The following is a 27,174-nucleotide window of genomic DNA, read 5'->3' as shown; positions in this document are numbered from 1 at the left end:
TCTTATGAAAGACCTAAAATTACAGATCCAAGAAGTGTAGCGCACCCCAAAGAGATTAGACCCAAATAGGCGTTCTCCAAGACACTTACTAGTTAGAATGTCAGAGGTCAAAGAGAAAGAGAAGATCTTGAAAGCAGCAAGAGAAAAACAATCCATTACATACAAGGGAAACCCAATAAGACTTTGTGTAGATTTCTCAGCAGAAACCATGGAAGCTAGAAGACAGTGGGATGATATATTTAAAATACTAAAAGAGAAAAACTGCCAACCAAGACTCCTATATCCAGCAAAATTATCCTTCAAAAATGAGGGAGAAATTAAAACATTCTCAGACAAAAAGTCACTGAAAGAATTTGTGACCAAGAGACCAGCTCTGCAAGAAATACTAAAGGAAGCACTAGAGTCAGATACAAAAAGACAGAAGAGAGAGGCATGGAGAAGAGTGTAGAAAGAAGGAAAATCAGATATGATATATATAATACAAAAGGCAAAATGGTAGAGGAAAACATTATCCAAACAGTAATAACTCTAAATGTTAATGGACTGAATTCCCCAATCAAAAGACATAGACTGGCAGAATGGATTAAAAAACAGGATCCTTCCATATGCTGTCTACAGGAAACACATCTTAGATCCAAAGATAAATATAGGTTGAAAGTGAAAGGTTGGGAAAAGATATTTCATGCAAATAACAACCAGAAAAGAGCAGGAGTGGCTATACTAATATCCAAAAATTAGACTTCAAATGTAAAACAGTTAAAAAAGACAAAGAAGGACACTATATACTAATAAAAGGAACAATTAAACAAGAAGACATAACAATCATAAATATTTACGCACCGAACCAGAATGCCCCAAAATACGTGAGGAACACACTGCAAACACTGAAAAGGGAAAAAGACACATATGCCATAATAGTTGGAGACTTCAATTCACCACTCTCATCAATGGACAGAACATCTAAACAGAGAATCAATAAAGAAATAGAGAATCTGAATATTACTATAAATGAGCTAGACTTAACAGACATTTATAGGACATTACATCCCACAACAGCAAGATACACCTTTTTCTCAAGTGCTCATGGATCATATCTCAAAGATAGACCATATGCTGGGTCACAAAGCAAGTCTTAACAAATTTAAAAAGATTGAAATCATACACAATACTTTCTCGGATCATAAAGGAATGAAGTTGGAAATCAATAATAGGCAGAGTGCCAGAAAATTCACAAATACGTGGAGGCTCAAAAACACACTCTTAAACAACAAGTGGGTCAAAGAAGAAATTGCAAGAGAAATTAGTAAATACCTCGAGGCGAAAGAAAACGAAAACACAACATATCAAAACCTATGGGATGCAGCAAAGGCAGTGCTAAGAGGGAAATTTATTGCCCTAAATGCCTATATCAGAAAAGAAGAAAAGGCAAAAATTCAGGAATTAACTGTCCACTTGGAAGAACTGGAGAAAGAACAGCAAACTAACCCCAAAGCAAGCAAAAGGAAAGAAATAACAAAGATTAGAGCAGAAATAAATGAAATTGAAAACATGAAAACAATAGAGAAAATCAGTAAGACCAGAAGCTGGTTCTATGAGAAAATCAACAAGATTGATGGGCCCTTAGCAAGATTGACAAAAAGAAGAAGAGAGAGGATGCAAATAAATAAGATCAGAAATGGAAGAGGAGACATAACCACTGACCTCACAGAAATAAAGGAGGTAATAATAGGATACTATAAACAACTTTACGCTAATAAATACAACAATTTAGATGAAATGGACGGGCTCCTGGAAAGACATGAACAACCAACTTTGACTCAAGAAGAAATAGATGACCTCAACAAACCAATCACAAGTAAAGAAATTGAATCAGTCATTCAAAAGCTTCCTAAAAAGAAAAGTCCAGGACCAGACGGCTTCACATGTGAATTCTACCAAACATTCCAGAAAGAATTAGTACCAACTCTCCTCAAACTCTTCAAAAAAATCGAAGCGGAGGGAAAGCTACTTAATTCATTCTATGACGCCAACATCACCCTCATACCAAAACCAGGCAAAGATATTACAAAAAAAGAAAACTACAGGCCAATCTCTCTAATGAATATAGATGCAAAAATCCTTAACAAAATTCTAGCAAATCGAATCCAACAACACATTAAAAGAATTATACATCATGACCAAGCAGGATTCATCCCAGGTATGCAAGGATGGTTCAACATAAGAAAATCAATTAATGTAATACACCATATCAACAAATCAAAGCAGAAAAATCACATGATCATCTCAATTGATGCAGAGAAGGCATTTAAAAAGATTCAACATCCTTTCCTGTTGAAAACACTTCAAAAGATAGGAATACAAGGGAATTTCCTTAAAATGATAGAGGGAATATATGAAAAACCCACAGCTAATATCATCCTCAATGGGGAAAAATTGAAAACTTTCCCCCTAAGATCAGGAACAAGACAAGGATGTCCACTATCACCACTATTATTCAACATCGTGTTGGAGGTTCTAGCCAGAGCAAGTAGACAAGAAAAAGAAATACAAGGCATCAAAATTGGAAAGGAAGAAGTAAAACTATCACTGTTTGCAGACGATATGATACTATATGTCAAAAACCCGGAAAAATCCACAACAAAACTACTAGAGCTAATAAATGAGTACAGCACAGTAGCAGGTTACAAGATCAACATTCAAAAATCTGTAGCATTTCTATACACTAGTAATGAACAAGCTGAGGGGGAAATCAAGAAACGAATCCCATTTACAATTGCAACTAAAAGAATAAAATACCTAGGAATAAATTTAACTAAAGAGACAAAAAACCTATACAAAGAAAACTACAAAAAACTGTTAAAAGAAATCACAGAAGACCTAAATAGATGGAAGGACATACCGTGTTCATGGATTGGAAGACTAAATATAGTTAAGATGTCAATCCTACCTAAATTGATTTACAGATTCAACGCAATACCAATCAAAATCCAAACAACTTAATTTTCAGAAATAGAAAAACCAATAAGCAAATTTATCTGGAAGGGCAGGGTGCCCCGAATTGCTAAAAGTATCTTGAGGAAAAAAAACAAAGCTGGAGGTCTCACGCTGCCTGACTTTAAGGCGTATTATGAAGCCACAGTGGTCAAAACAGCATGGTATTGGCATAAAGACAGATATATCGACCAATGGAATCGAATAGAGTGCTCAGATATAGACCCTCTCATTTATGGACATTTGATCTTTGATAAGGCAGTCAAGCCAACTCACCTGGGACAGAACAGTCTCTTCAATAAATGGTGCCTAGAGAACTGGATATCCATATGCAAAAGAATGAAAGAAGACCCGTATCTCACACCCTATACAAAAGTTAACTCAAAATGGATCAAAGATCTAAACATTAGGTCTAAGACCATAAAACAGTTAGAGGAAAATGTAGGGAGATATCTTATGAAACTTACAATTGGAGGCGGTTTTATGTACCTTAAACCTAAAGCAAGAGCACTGAAGAAATAAATAAATAAATGCAAGCTCCTCAAAATTAAACACTTTTGTGCATCAAAGAACTTCATCAAGAAAGTAGAAAGACAGCCTACACAATGGGAGACAATATTTGGAAATGACACATCAGATAAAGGTCTAGTATCCAGAATTTATAAAGAGATTGTCCAACTCAACAACAAAAAGACAGCCAACCCAATTACAAAATGGGAAAAAAACTTGAACAGACACCTCTCAGAAGAGGAAATACAAATGGCCAAAAGGCACATGAAGAGATGCTCAATGTCCCTGGCCATTAGAGAAATGCAAATCAAAACCACAATGAGATATCATCTCACACCCACCAGAATGGCCATTATCAACAAAACAGAAAATGACAAGTGCTGGAGAGGATGCGGAGAAAGAGGCACACTTATTCACTGTTGGTGGGAATTTCAAATGGTGCAACCACTGTGGAAAGCAGTTTGGTGGTTCCTCAAAAAACTGAAGATAGAATTGCCATACGACCCAGCAATACCATTGCTAGGTATCTACTCAAAGGACTTAAGGGCAAAGACACAAACGGACATTTGCACACCAATGTTTATAGCAGCGTTATTTACAATTGCAAAGAGATGGAAACAGCCAAAATGTCCATCAACAGACGAGTGGCTAAACAAACTGTGGTATATACATACGATGGAATCTTATGCAGCTTTAAGACAGAATAAACTTATGAAGCATGTAATAACACGGATGGACCTAGAGAACATTATGCTGAATGAGACTAGCCAAAAACTAAAGGACAAATACTGTATGGTCCCACTGATGTGAACCGACATTCGAGAATAAACTTGGAATATGTCATTGGTCACAGAGACCAGCAGGAATTAGAAACAGGGTAAGATAATGGGTAATTGGAGCTGAAGGGATACAGACTGTGCAACAGGACTAGATACAAAAACTCAAAAATGGACAGCACAATAATACCTAATTGTAAAGTAATCATGGTAAAACACTGAATGAAGCTGCATCTGAGCTATAGGTTTTTTTTTGTCTGTTTGTGGCTTTTTTTTTACTATTATTATTATTTTTATTTTTTTCTCTATATTAACATTCTATATCTTTAAAAAAAGTATTGATAAATCTATGGTTTGGGATATACAATGTACAAAGACATAATTAATAACAAGTTAAAAAAATACGGGGAAACAGAGGGGTATAGGAACTGTCTATGTGCATGCTACTGAAGATGAAGTTGGCATCAAATAAAAAATATTGTTATATATTTAAGATGTTACATTTTAACCCTATGTTTCCACAAAGAAAATATGTGAAAAATATATTCAGAAAGAAATGAGAAGGAACTCAATATGTAAGCACAAAAAGTCAAATAAATATCAAAGTAGAACACAATCCAACTATATGCTGTTTGCAAGGGACTCATCTTAAATTCAAAAACATAGGAAGGTTGAAAGTGAAAGGATGGGAAAAAATATATACCATGAAAGTATTTATCAAAAAGAGAGCTGGAGTAGCTATACTAATATCAGATAAAATAGACTTCAAGTTAAAAACTTGTTACAAGGGACCAAAAAAGCAACTATACTGATAAAGGGGTCAATTTACCAAGATGATATAATAATTATAAATATTTATGCACCTAATGTCAGTGCCCCAAAATATATGAAGCAAATAAATTTTTTACATAGAAAAAGGTGGTTCTACATTCATGGTAAGGGACTTTAGAGACTTCAATACACTACTTTCAATAATAGACAGAACATCTAGAAAGAAGATCAGTAAGAATACCTAAGACTTACTCTGCACGAACTCAACCTAACACACATATATATACAACACTTCATATGGCTCATACTCCAGACAGACCATATCTTAGGTCACTAAAAAAGTCTCAAAAAATTTTTAAATATTGGATCATGCAATGTATTTTCTCCAACCAAAATGGAATGAAGCTAGAAATCAGTAACAGAGGGAGAGATATAAAATTCACAAATTAAACAGCAATACTCTTAAACAACCAATGGGTCAAAGAAGAAATCACAAAGGCAATTAGGAAATATCTTGATGCTAATGAAAATAAAAACCCAGTGTACCAAAACTTATGTGATGCACCAAAAGCAGCACTTAGAGGGAAATTTATAGCTCTAAATACTTACATTTAAAAAGAAGAAAGATCTCAAATTAGAGGCTTAACCTCACAATTGAAGGATCTAGAAAAAGAGCAAATTAAGCCTAAAGTGAGTAGAAGGAAGGAAATTAAAATTAGAGTGGAGATAAATGAAATAGAGAATAAAAAAAAAAAAACTACAGAAAGAATTTATGAAAAACAAACGCTGGTTCTTTGAAAAGATCAATAGAATTGGCAAATCTTTAGCTAGACTGACAAAGAAAAAAGACAGAGGACACAAATAACTAAAATCAGAAATAAAAAGGGGGATATTCCTTAACTCAGAAATAAAAAGAACTCTAAAAGGATACAATGGACAACTGTGCACCAACAAATTAGACAACATTGGTGAAATGGACAAATACAAAGAAACACACAAACCCCCTACATTGACCCAAGAGGAAACAGAAGATCTTAGTAAATCAATAACTAGGAATGGGACTAGATCAGTAATCAAAAATCTCCCAACATAGAAAAGCCTGGACCAGATGGCTTCATAGGAGAATTTTAACAAACATTCCAAGAAGAATTAACAACAGTCCTGTTCAACCTCTTTGGAAAACTGGAAAAGGAGGGAACACTTTCTAAATCATTCTATGAGGAAATTGCTTTTTAAAATATAAAACCAAATTGGTATCTCCAAATGCCTGGAAAACATTTTATAAAAGAATCCAGTAAACTAAGTTTTCAATAAACATACTTTAATAATGTGTGTGTTTTGTGTGGGAGAGGAATTTTGTTTCATCCTGCCTCTCCCATTAGATTTTAGATCAGAGGTTGAAATTTTCCTCTATTCTGGGGACTCCCCAACTATTCTCCTACAGAATGCTTGTGCTCCGCTGGAAAAATAGAATAATCATAGTCTTTTCCCAATTTGTAATTTTTCCCTCATATATTTTACCTAAAGCTTCAGCAGTTATTACTCTTACATATAAAATGAACAAAGGACAAACAAATAAAAATGGATAAACTTAGTTGATCAAAACACAGATATTCATGCTAATTTTACATCACATATATCCAATGTCATCATGTCTTTAGCTAGTAAAATCATTCTTTACTCATTTAACTAAATATTTCATTCTTTCAAAGTGTTTCTCAAAGAAGAGTAATTTCCAGTGTTTATTATATTCTGATATTATCGAAAACTGCTGCTTGACTTCCTAAGACACATGGCCATGATGGTAAGAACGGGGGAGAGTATCATTCTAGGCAGAAGTTTCTGATCTATTTTTCCAGATACACAAAGAATTCACTAAGTATCACCATTCCTTTTCATTGAGTATGCATTTCTGGGAAATGGGGGCAAAGCCAAGAAACTAGTATGCCCTTGGGAATATTTATTAATGTGGAACATTCTCATTGCCTCTCCGGATTCCATCTCCAACCTTCCCCACCTGGCTCTTGGCCCAGGAAGTAGACCTCTAATGGATTGTTTCTATGGGCTGCTTTGCCCTTTGGCTTCTGGTTGGGTTTGGCCAGTAGTAGACACTTGCTAAGACAAGAGGATGAAAGACTTTGGGCATTATCCCCTTGTATCCTTCCCAAGACCACAGGTTGGCAGTGGATGCCTTCCTCTCAAGGCCACAGCTCTGTGGGGTGGTTCTCCTATGGCTACAGGTGCAGGTCACCCAAAACCTGGGTTTTGGTAACTGCTCCCCAACTCTCCTCGTCCTTGTAGGTCATGGACAGAAAGAGTTTCCCACTGTTGCTAGCCCAGGGATGCTTTCCCAACCTTGCTGGTTTCACTTAACCTCGCCACACATTTGTAAGTAATTTCTTAAACTCTCATCAATGGCCCTATTTGAGGGTGCCACCTGTTTACTGCTGGCACCCTGAAGGACATCAGTGTTAGGAAGTTTGTGTATGAGCATCCTCAAAGATGAACTATTAAGTACCGGTGGATATTATTTAATTAAATATTTGTAAGGGCAAATTCAGGCATTTTTAATAAATGTTTCAACTGCATATATAATAGGGTCGCTTATTTAAGATATTTGAACACCTAGGCTGAAGTGCTTTGATGGAAGAATGTGCCATATAACCTTAATTATACAAAACATAAGTGACTTCAAAAAGCTTCATGACATGGTCTTAGGCCAAGGAGGGGATCAGCTTAAACAGTTCAACAATACACCTCTCCAATGTTAAAATAAATTTAGTTTGAAATGCTAGTGATAAATGAAAGCAAGGGGTAAGGGGTATGGTATGCATAATCTTTTTTTTGTTGTTATTGTTTTATTTCTTTTTCTGTTGTCTTTTTATTTCTTTTTCTAAATCGATGCAAATGTTCTAAGAAATGATGAATATGCAACTATGTGATGATATTGAGAATTGCTGATTGTATATGTAGAATGGAATATGTTAATATTTTGTTTGTTTGTTGTTAATTTTTTAAACTCATAAATAAAAAAAATTAAAAAAAAAAAGAATATACATCTCCAAAGATAAGAAAAAGAGCTGACTCTGATGAGAGCCAGCAATCAGGCTGGAAGGCCCAATTATGCAATAAAGAAATGCTGAAATTCAAATTTTAAACTGTGGATTTGGTCTGGAGAGAAAAGACCCATCCACAACACATATTCATGTGCACACACATGTGGATGCATAAACAACAAGTATAACAAAAAAATAAAAATAAAAAACAAACAAAATACACATACATCCTACCAGCCCAATTGTTCCTGTAATTTGCAAAACATAATCAGGACTTTCTGCAATATAAAACTGTATCAGCTCCAAGCTCTCCAACCAAGCTGAGGTTTTATTTTTCATTCTACTTGATGTAAACTCTGAAGGAGTTACTTTAATTTGATTAGTATTATTGATATATTACTTATATAAAGTACATGCTACAACTGCTGTCTAAAATTCAGAAAGTCTTCATACGTTTTTTTTTTGAAGACTTCTATCAAATTAGAAGTAAAAGAAGATGCTCTGCTGGCAAGATTTAGAAAAAGAAAATATAAAATAAAAAGAATAACCATTAAGACATATGCTATTTCTTGGTTACTTAGATTCATTCTTCAAAATAGCCTACAGTTTATCTAATAATATAAATGCCACAGAATTTGACTTAAAAAATCATTTCACTACTTAACTTGGGACACGTAACCTGAAAAAGTTTACTAAATTAGGTACCACAGAAAAAAACCCAAAATTATGATAGTATTGGTTTGGTTTTGTCTGTTTTTATGGAAGGTGCACAATTACAGAAGAAACTCCACACAAATTAGACAAAGAAATAACCCATCTCCTTTATATTATAGTAGTATTCATGTGTTCCATGAATCTATCTTGAACAACAATTTCCAGCATAAAGGACTGGATTGTTTTGTTTATACTACTCAGAAAGAAAGCTGCTGGAAGATAGGAGCCCTGTCTCCTTTCTCTCTTTTTCCTCTGCCACTATACAAGAACAGAGGAAAGTCCACTGTGACAGAAGGACAAGGTGGGAAAATTACATGGTTTTATTTCTTTTGTATATTTAATTTCTATACTCACTTATTTCAAGGTATTAACTTCAGGAAACCTGGCCCTTCTTCCTAACAACTATGATTTTTGAAATTTTAATGAATCTTCCAACATAACTTTAGTAAACTTCAGAGGAAAGGTAAGAACATGTAGTCAGATGAGGAAGTGCAACGAGAAGTGAAATATTGGGGAGGTGATACGTGCAGCCTTTAAAGGCTCAGGGGAGTAAGACTAAGTATGTTTGAATCCTCACTTTGCCACGTGGAGGATGTGATCTTGGGCAAGTTAGTGAATGCTTTGTACCTTGGTTTTCACATCTAGAAAATGGGATGTTGTGAGGAATAAATGAGTTATGAGTAAAGCAGGTAATAAACACTGAAAAATTGCCATCATAGAGTCAAGAGATCATTCTGAAGTGACTCCAATGCAAGCTTTAGCCAGATATTGCAAACAATATGCCAAGGCCCAACCAACAGTATTCCTGAAAATCTAGGGAGTGCTCTGGGCTCTGTCTGAGTTTTTATAAACATTTTTCTTAGTGTTTACTTTTTCAGATAACAGATACACTTTTTTTTTACTATATAGTTAGTTATACAATCATCATAAAAAGTCTACTTTTTATGTAGACTTTTTTTATGTAGACTTATCTCTCCAAGTCCCTGACAACCATTACTCTTCATTTTGTGTCTTCTGGGTGTCTAATAAAATTGGAATCATATGCTGTTTGGCCTTTTGTGCCTACCTTCTTTACTATAGCATAATGTTTTCAGGTTTCATTCATGTTATAGCACATATCAGTACTTCATTCCTTTAAATGATGAATAATATTCCATTGTATGGATTTACCACATTTTCTTTATCCATTCATCAGTTGGTAGACATTTGGGTTGTTGCCACTTTTTGACTATTAGGAACAGTGCTGCAATGAACAATCACATGTAAGCATTTGTGTAGACACATGTTCTCATCTCCTGTGGGTGCACATCTAGGAGTGGAATTGCTGTGCTGAGTCATATGGTAACACTATATTAAACTTTCTGAGAAACTGTTAAAATGTTTTCCATACCGGCTGTACCATTTTACATTCCCATCAACAACATACGAGGGTTCCAATTTCTCTACATCTTTGTCAACACCAATTATAGTCTGGCAAATTTTAAGTGATGAAAAATTTAATTACAACCTAAACTTTCTAAAGGAGAAACATTACGTCTTTCTTAATGAGTCTTTGGAGGTAGTTACCTCACTTAATTATCAGCTAAAATCACCCCCTGAAGGAATATAAAACTGTGGCTGCAAAACAAAGAACATCCTTCACTTTATCTCTGCAATGGCTTTTATGTCTAATTTTAAAAATGTGGACTTTTGCTTTTAAAGATAAATGTTCAAGAGTCTATATAGCAATATATTTTATGAGAAATTTTGTTTGATTATTTGTTCCTTTAGATAAACCAAGAATTCAGTGGAAGTGGGAGGCATATAAAATCCTTTTATCCAGTCCTCTAACTCCAGGCCCAGTGACAGGGACACACATCATCGCCAAGGGCGAGCAGGGTGGTTCTCTAGATTCTCGTGTGGCTGAAAGGGCAGCTCAACATTGAGTCTTCACTGCTCACAGTGCAGCCCAGGGGCCAGCTGCACCAGCAGTTCCTGGTAATTTGTTAGAAATATAGATTCTCAGGCCCCACCCCAGATCAACGGAATCGAAGGTGCAGTTTATTTTATGAGCACCCCAGCTGATTCCTGTGCACACTAAAGTCTGAGTTCTTCTCTAAAGGGAGGATAGTAAAAATCTCACATCATTTTTACCAAGGCACCCTTGTTTCGAAGGTCCTTTTGAAAACATAATCCCCAAAGACAATTTTAAGGATTTAAAAATCCAGTAAAGACAATTTCGTGGGTATGTTTCATACAAAAAAAGGAATATCCATTGTTCTATGTTTTATTATGGTAGGAAATGTTTAGTTTTGCTTATAAAACTCAGCTGGGGCTCTTCAACAGCGATACAACTAAAAGGAGCAAATAGAGAAGCCTCAAGATTGACATAAAATTACTTAGATCCTTTTGCTGCTTATTAATATTAGGAATTTCCTTGCTTTTGTCACTTGGAAAGATCCCAAGGTTTCTGTGTTTAAGAGTTTAGTGGACCTCTCTCTCTTTTTCATTCTTTTTTTTTTTTCCCCACTGAAGAGAAGGTCAACTCGCTGATGTCCCCAGTAGCCTCAAGCAATAGCTGGGTGGCAGGCTAAAGGCAAGGTGGAGGAAATAGCAGAGGGAGAGTGAGTGAGGTGGTGAAAGATTCTTGGGTATCAAGGCTGGGTCTACAACACCAATCAATATACAATACGAACATTCTTTTTTTTTCATCACATAGCTGTATATTCATTATGATCATTTCTTAGAACATTTGCATCAATTCAGAAAAAGAAATACAAAGAAAACAGGAAAGAAATTCATACATACCATACCCCTTACCCCTCCCTTTCATTGATCACTAGCATTTCAATCTACTAAATTTATTTTAAGATTTGTTCCCCCTATTATTTATTTATTTTTAATTCATATGTTTTACTCATCTGTCCATTAGGTAGAAAAAAGAAGCATCAGACAGAAGGTTTTCATAATCACACATTTCATATTGCGAAAGCTGTATCATTATACAATCATCTTCAAGAAATATGGCTACTGGAACACAGCTCTACATTTTCAGGCAGTTTCCTCCAGCCTCACTGTTATGCCTTAACTAAAAAGGTGATATCTATCTAATGCGTAAGAATAACCTCTCGACTCTATTTGGAATCTCTCAGCCATTGATACTCTATTTTGTCTAATTTCTCTCTTCCCCCTTTCAGTCAATGAGGTACTTAACTGTAATTTCTTCACCTATAAAAACAGGATAGCAGAGTTTTTGAGATAATTAAACAATAGCGACATCATTAATAATGGCAGCTAATCTATGGAAATACTATGCATCAGGAATGTTTTATGTCTTACCTCATTACATATTCATAACAATCCTACAGCGGGGTGGAGAGGCAGAGAGACATTTAGGAAAATGCCTGAAGTCCCAGAATTGACAAGTAGTGGATCCTGGATTCTAAATCTAGGTACATGGCCTCCAAAGCTGGCCCCTGACCACCACTGTTGGTTGTTGAATCATTGCAAATTGTGAAACATTACACTATTGTAATAAAATTTACTGGTAATGCTGCTCTTGAAAAAACAAAGTTTAAACTAAAAACTGGAAGTATTTCACAAAAAGCAAACAGGGGCAGAGCTGGTGTTGCTAGGGCTTGCAAACTAATGGGAAAGTAATTCAAACGCTGAAGAAAACAGAGCCGGCAATGGAGGTTTCATTTCCTACAAAGCCACTCAGCAAGTTGTGCAAACTTTCCCTAAATAAACACTTCAGGACAAGGCTGGGACATTTCTCAAGGATCTTAACCACTTAAAGGAGACTTGAATTATTGCTATTCAAAAGCCTGTAAGTTATGGCGTAGAAACCACCTTCTATCGTTCAGAGTAATAACAGACATAAATCTTCTCATTTCTGATTACCAGATGAAACATATTTGAAGAAAATACAAGTTCCAAGGCTACTTTTAGAAGACTTCGATTTTTCAGGTATATTCATCCACACAAAATTTGACTCAATCTGAACCCTTCCTTGTTTCCTTCACCAACTTGACTTCCATCAACACCAAGAGAGCTGGCAGAGTAAGGTCAAGATTGCAACAAGGTGATTACCATGACTGGGTCTCCAATTCCTTCCACTGCCTCTGCAACCAATTTTCACTCACCAAATCTAGCAAACTACCAACACTCACGCAAAGCCACAACCGTCCCAAACCATACCAGCATTAACCATGCCCCAGAATCCCAGTGTTAGAAGAGTTCAAGAAAGATAAACTGGCCCAATGTCCCCCTGCTTCACAGATGAAGACACTGAGGGTCAGAGAGGTTAGGAAACGAGTAAAAAATCAGGACTTGAACTTATTTCAATGACCCTAAGAGCAGTTTCTCCCAATGTGTCCTCACCACCTCTCTTCTTGTCTTTTAAGAACTCTTTATTTCCAAGAAAGGGATCACTGTGATCAGTGAGAAACTCATAAATGCTTCATGATAAAAAATAGCTTTCTCATAACCCCTTGAGACCACTTCAACTCTGCAGTGGTTACCTCACATCCCAACGACCTAAAATTGCCTACACTTTAATTCTACTTTTTTTGGTTTGAATCAGTTATGTACCCCAGAAAATCAATGTTCTTTTTCCTAATCCAATCCTGTAGATGTATCTCCACCTATTCAAGCTGGGTTTTAATCTGCTTATTGGAATCCTTTAAGAGGGAACCATTTTGGAAAAAGCTCAGAACCAACATGGACAGAGACATTGGAGATGCAGAAAGAAAATACATCCCCCTCCCCCTGGAAGCTGTTTGAAACCATAAGCCAAAGGACCAGCAGAAGCCAGCCATGTGTCTTCCCAGCTGACAGAGGTGTTCTGGCTCCATCGGCTTTTCTTGAGTCAAGGTATCTTTCTCTCATGCCTTAGTTTAGACATTTTCATGCCCTTAAAACTGTAAACTTGTAACTTAATAAATCCCCTTTATATTATTTACTCCAGAAATCTATCCTGTGGTTCTCTCTCTGGCTTCATTCTCCCCTGCTCACTGTCATAAGTTCAATTTTGTTCCCTAACACAGTGTTATCCAGTGGTTCGCAATGCATGGTTCTCGGATGAGCAATATCATTGTCAACTAGGAACTTATTAGAAATGCAAATTCTTGGGCTGACCCAGACTCCAGGGCTAGGACCCTACACTCTGTGTTTTAACAAGCCTCCAGCCCCACTCTCACCCCACCCCGTGATTCTGACATCTGCTAAGTATTTAGGACCACTGGTATAAATCGAAGGAAGTATGAACTACAAGTCAGTAATCTTTGATTCTCATTCCAACTCTGCCATGCCCTAGCTGTGGGGCAATAAAGTCATTCAAATTCACTGGCCTCAGTTTACTCATTTGGTCTATATAATCACTAAAGTCGTTTCCAGTTCTGAAAGTCTATGATTCCAACCTGATTGAGTATTTAATGGCACTTATTTTTCTGCAATATCTAGATTCTAATGAGGTCACTGAACTCACACGAGGTTTAACCGACACCCAATATTTCAGTGGGACAATCCTAATAATAGGATTAAAAGGTCTGGATTCCCTTTTCAGATTACAATCTGAGGGTAAGGAAGGTGGTATTGCTGTTGCCTAATACCTTTCGGCTGTAAAAGCATTGAAAAACTAAATTCTCTTCTGCTTCTATTAGGAATTGATGCAGTAGAAAGATTGAGAAATGTTGCCTTTCAATACTAAATGTTTCAGATAGGTTCAATAAAGTTTCAGGTGGTGACTGGCATTGAAAGAAAAAGACTGTAAAATAGAATTATTGTCCTCTAAATGTCACAATGTGCAAATAGACTCAGCAGCGCTACTTCTCCCAGGGATTGGAGGAAGGGACCCTGAGATGAAGTATCAAGTGTGCTAGGAAACCACACCACTTTTAAGCCTAGTGTATTAGTTAGGGTTCTCTAGGGAGATGGAACCAACAGGAGACATACGTAAATATAAGATTTTATAAAAGTGACTCATGCAACCGTGGGGACGCACAAGTCCAAATTCCACAGAACAGGCCATGGGCAGGCAACAATAGATGAAGGTGTTTGATGAATTCCGTGGAGAGGCTGACTGGATGGCTGAAGTAGAGATGGAAAGTTCTCTCTTCTGACTGCTGAAATCATCACCTCTCCCTTAAAAGTCTCCAACTGACTGGATTACATTCAACTGATTGGATCCCAGGTTTTCATTTCACTATATTTTCCTCAAGATCCAAAAGGTTACTTTTGGAATAGTACTTTCAGCATGAAAGGAAGGGAAGCAAGGAGATGGAAGTCACGTCCATTCAACAGGAACTGATTGAAGTACATAAAGCAGAGGTGGGGAGACCGGCAATCTCAAGGCATAATTCCATCTGCCAAAGTGTCTGCTTTGGGCTGCACCATGTTTAAAAAATTTGTTACCAGGGGTGGGTGTGGGAAACAGGGATTTGATGCATAATAGGTACAGAGATTCTGTTTGGGGTGATGGAAAGTTTTGGTAAGGGATGGTGGTACCCATAGTGCCACATTGTGAATGTAACTACCACCAGTGAATTGTATATTTAAAAGTGGTTACAATGGGGAATTTTATGTTGTATATATGTGTGCTGGTTTGAAAGGATTAATGTTCCCTAGAAAAGCTATATTTTAACCCTAATCAATCTTGCGGGAGCAACGGTTTCTTCTAATCCCTATTCAGGAGTAGAGTTAATCTCCACGGAGATGTGACTCAATCAATTGTGGATATTAAACTTGATTAGATGGAGACGTGTCTCCACCCATTCTATGTGAGAGTTGATTAGTTTACTGGGATCCTATAAAAGAGGAGACAATTTTTGGAGAGAATGCTTTTTAAGAACGATGAGAAAACCACAGCAGAACTGAGCAGAGCCACAAGGCTGAGAGAACCGCAAAGTCCACCAGCCAGCGACCTTTGTAGATTCTGAGAGAGCAGAGAAGGACAACAGAATGGCATAGCCATGGGAAGCAAAGTCCACCAGCCAGTGACCTTGGGAGCTGAAGAAGGAAAACGCCTTCCAGGGAGCTTCATGAAGCTCGAGGCTGGAGAGAAAGCTAGCAGATGCCGCCATGTGCACAAAGTGCCTTTCCAGCTGAGAGAGAAATTGGCCTTGTTGAACCAAGGTATCTTTCTCTGGATGCTTTAGATTAGACATTTCTATAGACTTGTTTTAATCTGGACAATTTCATAGCCTTAGAATTGTAAACTAGCAATTATTAAATTCCCCTTTTTAAAAGCCGTTCTGTTTCTGGTATATTGCATTCTGGCAGCTAGCAAACTAGAACGATGTTACCACACACACACACACACACACACACACACACACACAGAAACATATTAACTATACAACACAAAAAGTGAACCCTAATGTAAACTATGGACTTTAGTTAATAACATAATTTAATAATTTTGCCTCTTCAACTATAAATATACCACAGTAATGCAAAATTCTAAAAATAGGAGAAGTTGTTTGGGGGCCGTATATGGGAACTCTGAAAGTTCAGAAAGTATACTTTCTGCATCATTTTTCTGTAAACCTATAGCTACCTTAAAAAGTAAAGTCTATTTTAAAAAGTGTTGCCAATACTTAAAATTGCAAATGATTATCTGGCCTTCCATCTTCTCCTGAAAACTTGGAAGGTCTGGCAATACAGCATGGGGGCATTTCCTACAGTAAGGTGGCAGCTGCCAATTTAGATAAGTAACACTTGCCAGGTAGCTGCCTGCTTCCCTCATTGCCACTCCTTGCCAGGTGCCTGCACATAGTGGAGTTTGAGGCCTGTGACCTAAGTGTCCCTTGTACTGGGAACAAACCAAAAACAGAAGCCAGCCTTCCTTTGGGCTTACAGTCTAGTTCAACCAAAACTAACATTCACTAAATAAGCAGAGGACTGTGTATAGTACATAATGAAATGCTATGTTGATACAGATAATTAAGTGCCCAAAGATAAGGAAAATCAACGCGGGTTGGAATTTTATAGAAGATTTCAAGGTGGAAGAGCTATATAAATGTGGAACAGTAGAATTAAGATTGACTAAAAGGTGGGGAACTCTAAGCCTAAGAAAGCCATACACTCTACAAGAGACAGCCCACCCCCCAAAATAGTTTAAAACAACAACAACAAAATAGCAGACCCGGACATCAATGCCTCCCTTTCCTTCCCAGCCAACCAGGTCCCAGGCCCCCCACAGCCCTTCCACAGCTCACCTGAAACCTGTTAGAAAGTCACAGGCGCACCTGTTAGGAAGCCCCTGGCTTAGAAACTTGGGGCCTCACGCTGGAGGGTCTGGCAGGGGTTCTCAATTTGGACTGATCATTCAAATCACCTGGGGTGCTTTAAAAAAACCAGATCCCCAACTGTATCCAAACCAATGGACTCAGAATCTCAAAGCACACCAGGTGCTTCCAACGGGAGCAGCTACTATGACACGCTTTTAAAAGGGAAGGAACCCGATGGCCACTCTGTCGTTATTTTTCTTGTCAATGTAGCATGGCTACTGTTCCTGCTGTTTCCTATGCCCATACAGTCCTCTTCCCCAGACCTACCCAAATCCTCTCTATTCTTCAAAGGCTCACGTCACATCACTCTTCTAGGAAGCATTTCTTAGCCCCTCCATGGCTTCACTGTCTTTCTCTCCCTGTCTGAACCCCTGGCACGCAGTATTTGCCACATAAGCATTTAATTACTCTCCAGTACTTTCATTGGTCTTGTCTTCTCAGATGCTGTAGCATGTTGTGGGCACAGAATATATTTTCTGCCTTTTCTGTTTGTACATCCCATAGGGTTTGGGACATTTTAGATTCAAGGGATATGAAATAAATACATTTGGGCATATTTGCAAGATGAACAGAGGTTCATCTAAATAACCTTTATTGCCTCAGAAAATCTATGTGACTCAAAGTATAATGGACAAATTATGCAGCAATTATATCTTTCACTCTATCCCTCTGTCAAATATCAACAGGCTTAAGAAAGACAACGGCTGATTTTGCCTGGAAGGTAATTTTGCAGGGAAGGAGGCTGCAATTAAACTAATAGTATGTAGTATTTTTAAGTAAATTCATTTGGTAGCTGTATGTGAGAAGAACTGGAGAAAAACGACCAGGTAGTCTGACTTGATTTCAAAGACTGAACAGCTGGTAAAAAATATCTAACACATCCCTGTTCCGAGAAAACCCGGAAGAACCAAAGTACAAGCCTCCAACTAGACAAGTCCTTTGTCCTACTGACTTGTAGAGTTCAAGGACTACCTCCCTACATTGTTTAAGCCCCACAGAGTCATCTAAACATAATTGCACCACTCCTGCTTTCAAAGCCGAAAAGATCAGGTTTCCGAAATGTGTGCTACATGAAATGCAGACAATGTATCATCTATTAATTCTATACACACATGCCTGGGTGGTTTTTGTTCAAATACCACACTCCCAGCAGTGATTTTATTTAGTCTGGTTGTTCCTAAGACAAACACACATAACTTTAATTAAATGCACACCCAAATGCAGGGGAAACCATCTTGAAACAATTAGACTGTTCTATGGTAAGAGGTTTCCGGGCGTTGACATCCTCCCACTTCCTCACATCCACCATGGAAAGAGAGCAGATGGGGCAGAGGGAAGCCAAGCCTGACTCCATAAACTGCCTGGAGCTGTAACTCTCTGCCCTGCTCCATTCTGCTCTCTTTCTGACCCGAGACACCACCCTTCTTTTACTCCTTCCTAAATGAATTCCAGTCATTCAGTTGCTTTTCCTTTTTTCAGCCCCTCTTTGATCAGGCTTAAAGAGACAAAAACAAATCTGACAAGGTTTCTTATCTTTCCCTAAATGAAATATTCCAGGAAGGAAGTGAAAAGTTTGAGAAATGACCAAACCACCCTTCTGGTTGTTGACCTTGGGTTTTGGATGCTTCTGGAGAACGTCTCAAGAGATGGCAGCCTTTGCTGCCACATTCTTGAGACTTTCTGGACCGTCTGGTTCTCTAGGTAGTAAAGGTTGAGTATTTCCTCCTTTCAATTCCACTGGAAACTGGGAAAGCAGACGGTCCAGTCTGTGATAGTCACCAGAACAGCCTTCCCCCCTGAACTCCAAATCAAGTCACACTTCAGTAATTTATCCATGAGATACTGCCAGCAAAAAGAGAGTATTTTCTTTCCTTGATAATCTGAAAAGTCACTTTCAAAAATACTAATTGAATGCCTCTTTTTTTGCCTGGAATAATGAGAAAGATAAGGAAAACAAAGGGAAAGGAAGGGGAGGGAAGGGAAGAGGGAGAGTGGGAGAGATGAAGGGAGGAAGGAAGGAAGGAGAAAAAAAAGAAAGAAATCATGAGATACTGTCCTCAGGAAGCTTCCTATGTTATAAGGGATTCAAGACTTTCAGAAAACAAAAATGCAATAAAATAGATCAAATATCTAATCAAGACTTTACTATTTTAAAGAGAAGAAAAATTTTAAAAAGAACTGATAAAATCAGGGAGGAAAGCATTCTGGATAGACAGAGGTCCTGAGCAATATATGGAAATTCCCACCTGAGGGGAGAGAGAGGGTGGCCAGTTTCACCTCTCCAGGCAAGCATGAGCGCTAGGCTGCAGTGAGGGAGACAACAGGGAGACAGGTAGGAGCAGGGCCAGAGGAAGGACCTTGAGAGCCAAAATCGGGACTGCAGACTGATAGCACAACAGGGTTTCACTGCAGATTCCTGAGCAAAAGTACAGGGCTTATCACAAAAGCTCTTCAGAAAAGAGGCCTCCAGCTTAATTCTGATTTGGAACTGCACAAACCAAAACAGAAACCCTAAAGAGCAGGCAGAAAATGAGGCCAAGTACTTTCAAGGACCTAACTTTCAAGAGTGTAATCTGGCCTTAATCGTTAGAGAGAAATGCAAAATATACCATAATACGAGGCTGCAAATAAACCCTGTGCCAGCAGATTCCGTGAGGTTGGTAGACCAGAGAGACCACAATAGACCAGAGCCTCACAACTGGACAGGTCTATTGTGGACTCACAACTGCTCCCAGAAGTTACACATCACTAAACCAAACACACCCCAAGGGACAACAACAACATCAAATGTCTCCACAGTTTAAGAAAAATCTTCAAGTGTATGGGAGACACATCTACACTCAGACAGGAATGCAAAATTCAACTAAATCCAAATACGGGTGACGAGGCTCACATTTCTGGGGCTCACTGTTACAACAAAATCTTTTGTCTTGCATGATACCAAAGTGACAGAAAAGACTGTCCACTGCACCACAGCTCCACTTCATTCTCAATACTAATACCATTCGATTTGAATGAAAATATGAAGTCAGATTAAAAGGTTTAATTCCATGGTAAATTCTTACAGTTATCAGTTAATAACTTGAATCATCAAATAACTTGAATCATACTCCAAGCTGGCAAACTAAGTTTTGACAGAAAATTCCTTAGGAAAAATCATGCGCTGAAAAAAAACCATTTTCCTTTTTCATATAGTTCTTTTAATTTTCTACACAATACAGGGTGATACAATGAAAAAAAATGGTGGACTTTTAAGTGCAAAGATAGAAATGTTAGGTCTAGTTCTATAGATAACTTACCATCTCCCAAGGCAAGTTGAAATGTGTGCCTTAGTTTTATCATCTGCAAAATGGGGGTAGTGATTTTTCTATCATAAAAAGGGAAATGGAAAATAACAATCTGGCTCTCTATTTTACACACAAGAAATACCTTATTAACAAAAGGTACACATTTGTTATGGTGATCAAAATTGTGGCTCAGTTTCTAATCTAAATTTTCTATCTTCATTCTCAGCAGTACTATCTTGGACAAAACTATCACAATAATATATCTCCCTTTCCCTGAGATGGTTAGAAAACGTTCTTTTGTACAGATACCTACACAGCTGGATTGTGGGGAGCTGGTGTCAAGAAGGTTGAATAGTGGTACAAAAAGCAGCCCTAAACCACATCTGTTTGCCACCAAAGACCTCGGACAGGTTTGGGAGTGCGGGCATCTGCCACTGCAGGCTCAGACAGTGCTAACTCTAAATGTGGTATTGCAGGAAAAGGTGAATTAACACATTCAACCAATACTTATTGAGAACTTACTACAGGCCGGGCAAAGGACTAGATGATGGGATTATAGTGGGGAACAACCAAGTCACAGTCTCTACTATCAAGGAATTGACCATCTAGAGTGGAAGAAGGACAAAGATTGAAAATTAACAAGATTGAGTAGGTAGGTGATGCAACAAGTATTTGCCAACAATCAGAGCCCACCTACTGTTTGAAAGTTCTGATCACCAAGTCAGAGTTTTGTCCAGCCATGGTCCCGTACCTCTGACAGGCCTCTGCAAACATGGAAAGTCAAGCCAAGGCTAATGGGGTGGAGGCTCAACCTGGGGGCATTGGGAGAGATGATGAGCCAAGCCCATATGAGACTAGGCTCTGATCTTAGGTGAGAAGGGCTCCCTCTGTCCTCTATATAGCAACCAGCCTGGTTCCTTGTTAGAGTTCAGCCCCACTAAGCCATCTTGTGGCTTGCAAAACAATAGGCTGGATGTCTATGCGGTGGGATCCAATGAGTGTCGGGAAGAGGGTTTAACAGACAAAATTTGCTAAAGAGGTGAAGCTCAATTTTCTCTTGATAATTGTCTTTTATCTCTCTTCTCTGGCTGGACCTACAGGGGGCACTTCAGAAGCAGTAATTCCTGGGCCTCTCCCCAGACCAAGTGATTGAGAATCTCCAGAATGGGACATGGCATCAATATTTTTCTAAAGTACATTAGATGATTCTAATGCAGGAGCAGCCAAGATTGAGAATCACTAATCTAGGAGGACGGGAGGGAACTGACTTTCTCAAATGCTCACTGGGGGCTGGATACTGGGCCAGCTCTTTACACATGGTATCCAGGACTGTCTGTACCCCTCCTATATCCTCGTGGTAAGGCAGGCACTTACCAAGCATCCAAGACTTTCTCTGGCCTTGGGCATTATGGCTCCTAGGAACAGCACTCAGTATTTGAGGGAGAGGAGTTAAGGGCTAAAAAATCCTGTCTTCTTATCCCTCAGGTGGGACAACTCTAAACCTGGGATCAACAAATATTTTCTGTAAAAGGCCAGGGCATACATACTTTAGGCTTTGTGGCTCATATGGATTCTGTAACAACTATGCGCTCAATCCCAATCCTTTGTAGAGTGAAAGCAACCATAAACAATAGATAAATGAAGGGATGTGGCTGTGTTATAATAAAACTTTATAAAAATGGGCAGGAGGCCCTGCTTTAGTCTGAACGGATTCCCAGACGTCCTCAGCAGGGATGAGTCTCAGGTGTCCATAACAGTAACCTGATGTGGCAATAACATCCTGTATAGGCTTCCTTCCTTTCCCGTGCTCCCTGGGATCACCAACTACCCAAGCTACCTGCATTCAAATCCTCACCTCAGGGCCTGCTTCTGGGGACTCCCAACCTCGCCAATATCTCATTTTATACTCATCCCTACTCTAGTGGTTAAATAATATGATCCCCAGTTTACAGTGAGGAAATTGACGTTTAAGGATCACATGACCATGATTGGTAGAATCCATGTTAGAAGTCCATTTGGTGCCAAAGTCAATGATTTCTCTACAATACCACCATATATATCTTTATGGAATGCACACACACAATCCCATGCATAATTTTCCTCATGACAAGCAGGAGTACCACATATGACAAATCATACAGAAAAATTCATACTACAGGTATAATTATGAATATATGTTAAGAGGGGTACGAAAATCAATAATATAACAATATAAATAGTAAGGTCTGAAGGATATGGAAAAAAACTGCTCTTTCTCTTCTATGCTGGTTCTAATCTGGTATCTACCTATTGGTTGCAATCCTGGTGCTACTTATTCTTTGGTAAAACCTTTGGTTACATCTGGGAACAAATACAGCAATTCAAGGTAAAGCTCAGTGTGTAATTTGAAACCTGAAGAGAAAGGAACTAGATTAAAATATTCTCTTACATATTTTAACATGGGGTGGGGGGCAAAATTTCACAAAGTTTCCATAAAAAGTACTTGTGAAATCCCCCTACGGACGCTAAGACTTCCAAAGAACAGTCTGTGAAGACCCAGAACGGGCCCGTTTATAGACCAAAGTTTCCAGCTTACGCGGTCTTGCCCTCGCCGTCGTGCTTGGTGGCACTGGCCCCCTTCTTGCCCAGCAGCGAGGCCACCTTCTCTGCATCTCCGCTCTCCACAGCCTGCAGCAGGCGGTCATCGTTCTTGTTCCACTCGTTGGCCTACGGGGCAAAAGGAAGAAACGGCGCTGAAGAAGAAGAGTGGCCAGACCTGAACTGCAGAGCCTGGCTCCTCCCGGCTCCCCAGCCTCCCACTGCTGCAATCAAAGCCAGACCCCCAAGTGGGTAACTTTAAAAATACCTTCCCCTTCACCATCGAGACACCCAAGAAGGCTGGTTTCCCAAATGAAAACATCAACAGTTCAAATGAAATAGCAGCCATTCAACACATTCTGAGACAAAGTCACTTCTTTTAACTAAGGTTAGAAAGATGAAGCAATTTAAAAAGAACTCAAGGCCAGATTACACATTAGCTTATTTCTAGCCCAACCTGACTGCTCAGGACTTTGGCCTTTGACTTAGTCCACAGCTCACTCTGTCCACTGTTATTGAACCAAACAGCCCAGCAGCTCAAGGTTACTCAAGGTTTTGTATATGCATAATTCTTCATCTGCTTTGACTGTCACCTTTTCTGGCCTGTTTACCAAGCCCAAGTTTGAGCAATATGCTGATTTTAAGCAGTTAAGTCCAGGCTACTGACTTAACAAAACATTTGCTAGAAACAAAACTCATTCCTGAGCAAGTTACTAAACAATGACCAGCTTTGAACAGGGTCTCCACCACCATCAACCCCAAGTCTCCAGAAATCACTAAAACATGAGAGCTCTCATGTGCATAAAAACTAGTTTTCACTCTCTCAAGGTAAAGAAATCATCTCTCTTTAAGACCAAATGGGCCTTGAGTACGTGACTAAGAAGGTTTGAACCTGAAAAGGCAGTATTTGTAAAACAAAAAAGAAACAAACAAACAAGAGATTAAAAAATAATAATAAAAAAACAAAAAAGAAAAAAAAGAACAGAAAAACAAAAAAAACAAAAAACGGCAGTGGTGAGCCAATGAAGGTTTTGAATCAGAGGAATGAATGCTTAAGGAAGTCATCTGGTAGTGTATATGGTATATCAGATTTATGGAGGGAAGAGAAGATACAAGGCCCATCAAAGCTCCTGGGTCACTTTGCAAGCCCTCCCTGCCCTCCTTCCTTAAAGTAGGCCCCTAAGATTAAGTCTAATTTCTGGCCCCATTAACTGATGAGACTCCTCTTTCTCTCTCCAAAGCTTCCCACAGATAGTTCTCCCAGTCTCCCCTTCCTTGTGACTCCTGAAGATTAGAACCTCCAGGCATTTCATATTAAAGGTTTTACCATGGATAGAAAAGACACTGGAGATTTAAAAGCTAAAAAAAAGGAGGGATTTTATGGGATTATAGTCTGCCATGGACCTACCTCTCCGTAGTGATGGAACTTGGAAACCCAACATAGGACTCTACTCTCTCAGAGAGATAGTAGGTCCATCAAATGTTTGAGCTACCCCTCCAACTCCAGGTATAGACAGAGCCTTAGAGAACGCCTACAGGACAACAAGGCACCCAATAGATATGTCCACAGTTCAAATAAGGAACTTGATCTCTTAGTTCCAGAACTGGACTATACTATTCATTTCTGAAGATTCCCTCCCCACCCCGTTTATCACTGGGTGAAAGAACTGAGCAAGAATCTGGTAGGTTTGAATGAAAATTAGCAATTTGTCCTCCTGCTGCATGAACACAAAGTCCAGAACTATAAACAAATTCTTAACAACTCATAACAAGTCACCCACATCCTCTCCAAGCCTTAGTTTCCTATGGCTTTAAATTGGATGGGCTCACTCTAAAGCTCCAAATGGCCACAAAACTCCCCAAACCAAATTCTGCCAGGGATTATTCTGGAGAAGTTCTGTACAGTAATAAAAATGCTCTATATGTGCGCATCAAATACTATAGCCATTATGCCAGTAATTGTCAACTAGGAATGCTTTGCATCTCCCATCCCTGGGTACATTTGTCAATTTCTGGAGACATTTTTGATTGTTAGCACTTGGGAGGGGAGGGGGGCCCTGAGATGAGGATCTGAATGCAGGTAGCTTGGGTAGTTGGTGATCCCAGGGAGCACGGGAAAAGAAGGAAGCCTATGCAGGATGTTATTGCCACATCAGGTTACTGCTATGGACACCTGAGACTCATCCCTGCCAAGGACGTCTGGGAATCTGTTCAGACTAAAGCAGGGCCTCCTGCCCATTTTTATAAAGTTTTATTATAACACAGCCACATCCCTTCATTTATCTATTGTTTATGGTTGCTTTCACTCTACAAAGGATTGGGATTGAGCGCATAGTTGTTACAGAATCCATATGAGCCACAAAGCCTAAAGTATGTATGCCCTGGCCTTTTACAGAAAATGTTTGTTGATCCCAGGTTTAGAGTTGTCCCACCTGAGGGATAAGAAGACAGGATTTTTTAGCCCTTAACTCCTCTCCCTCAAATACTGAGTGCTGTTCCTAGGAGCCATAATGCCCAAGGCCAGAGAAAGTCTTGGATGCTTGGTAAGTGCCTGCCTTACCATGAGGATATAGGAGGGGTAGACAATCCTGGATACCATGTGTAAAGAGCTGGCCCAGTATCCAGCCCCTAGTGAGCACTTGAGAAAGTCAGTTTCCTCTCTGGGAGAGAGGAAAGGAAGAGTTAAAACTTGGGTGACATACAACAATATTCTTCAACTGCCTGTTCTCTGAACCATACATGAATTATGTCAGCTGCTTTTAAAGTCACTATCCTGATTTTCTTGCAAATCTCAGGGTCACAAATCCCAGCTGAGTTTTGCTGAGGATTCCAGGTGGAAGGCCTGGTCTCAGTGGACACTGTCTTCTTTATGATGGACTTTTCCCATTTGTCAGAATCGCTTTGAGTTCTAATCTGAAGAACGGCATGGGCACACATCTAAGGTATCTTAGACAGTGCTGAGATGAGAACTGACATTGCCTCCTGGCTTCTCAATCACCCAACACAGAAGCAGGCCTTGATGCTTTCCTCAGTGGCCAGGGCTGGTCATGTCCTTGCTGGAAGTATCCCTTCTCCCCTGCCAGCTGCTCCCATTGCCAATTAAGAAGGAAGCATGGAGGGACTTCAGCCCTGAGGGCTGAAGACCCCATTCTCATCTCAAATGAGCATCCGATCCATTCATTATTCAGGTGTGTTCTCTGATTTTTCTAGTCTACCCACCTCAAGTGATCTAGAATTGCTGTGGTGGTGGTAGAGACACAGAATGCTCTAGTCCTAAGATTTAGAACCTCCCATCTCAATTCGCCTACCAACCAGCTGGGCAGCCTTGACTATGTCCTGGAATACCTCTGGGCCTTACACTGTATAATTAGAAGTTTGGAGTAAGGCTTCTTCTTGCTCTGAATATTGTAGTGAAAGATTGTATTTCCCTGCCAGGGACCACACCAGTGGCTCTCAGCCCTGGCTGTGTGCTGACTTTTATCTTAAAAATGCTGTCGTCCAGGCTCCACTTCAGGCCAACTGAATCAGGAATCTTGGAAGGTGGGCACAGGCATTTTTCAGGACTTCTTTCTTATGTTTCCCACAGGGCCTGGCAGAGTGCCTTGTGTAAAGTGGGGGTCCATACATACCTGTTAATAGGATGCAAGGACTTCCTGGGAGAGGACGCTCCTTTCTGACCCCCCAACTCCCTGGTAATCTCCCCCTACCAACTCCTTCTTCCAGAGGACTGAAACATCCTGTGAGTTACTTCCTCTGGCACTGGTCTAAGCCAATGAAAACTCTTCCAATCTCTGAAGCCAAAGGGACTAGCCAGCCTTGGTTTTCTCCACTGGTCCTCACCTGCTCTCCTACCTGAGCACTCTTCGGCCCTCCAGGAGGTAAACCTCAGTGTGGCTATTTCTTGCAGACCTACCACCCCAAGCACCCTGACCTCATCAGAGGCACCAGAGGATAGAGCCAATAATGGCAGGCAAACAGCTGGACACCAACAAGGAACAGGCAGGCAGTGTGCAATGTTATGATCTAAGGTGCAAGGCTGACCAGAATGCTCTTGCCTGAGGACCTGTTTCTGGTCTGATAATAGAAGTGTTGGAGGGGAAAATGGAGCAATAGGAAGTTACTCTCCTAGGAAGAAGGTTAATGGCACAATCACTGTGGAAAACAGTAAGTCCTTGCCTTGTGATGTGGGAGATCACAAGGCATATCTTTAAATGTTCCTTAA

The 27,174-nt window shown here is 39.2% G+C and overlaps 1 protein-coding gene across 6 annotated transcripts in view; it reads right to left on the bottom strand.

Annotated features, from left to right (window-relative positions):
* RAI14 (retinoic acid induced 14) overlaps window positions 1-27,174 on the bottom strand; it is a 174,524-nt gene that overhangs the window by 42,968 nt on the left and 104,382 nt on the right. For 4 of the 6 annotated variants that reach the window (XM_077116931.1, XM_077116932.1, XM_077116935.1 and 1 more), the window contains exons 1-2: window positions 23,221-23,473; window positions 22,951-23,081 (exon numbers count right to left, since the gene is read on the bottom strand). In XM_077116931.1, coding sequence (XP_076973046.1) covers window positions 22,951-23,081; window positions 23,221-23,301 — 212 coding nt within the window. In that variant the 5' untranslated portion in view covers window positions 23,302-23,473. Of the gene's footprint in view, window positions 1-22,950; window positions 23,082-23,220; window positions 23,474-27,174 lie in introns of those variants that run through there. The other 2 variants (XM_077116933.1, XM_077116934.1) reach the window with 1 other exon arrangement.

The sequence above is a fragment of the Tamandua tetradactyla genome, chromosome 9, assembly GCF_023851605.1.
Source record: "Tamandua tetradactyla isolate mTamTet1 chromosome 9, mTamTet1.pri, whole genome shotgun sequence".
Lineage (NCBI taxonomy): Eukaryota > Metazoa > Chordata > Mammalia > Pilosa > Myrmecophagidae > Tamandua > Tamandua tetradactyla.
This window is presented reverse-complemented; position numbering and strand designations above follow the sequence as displayed.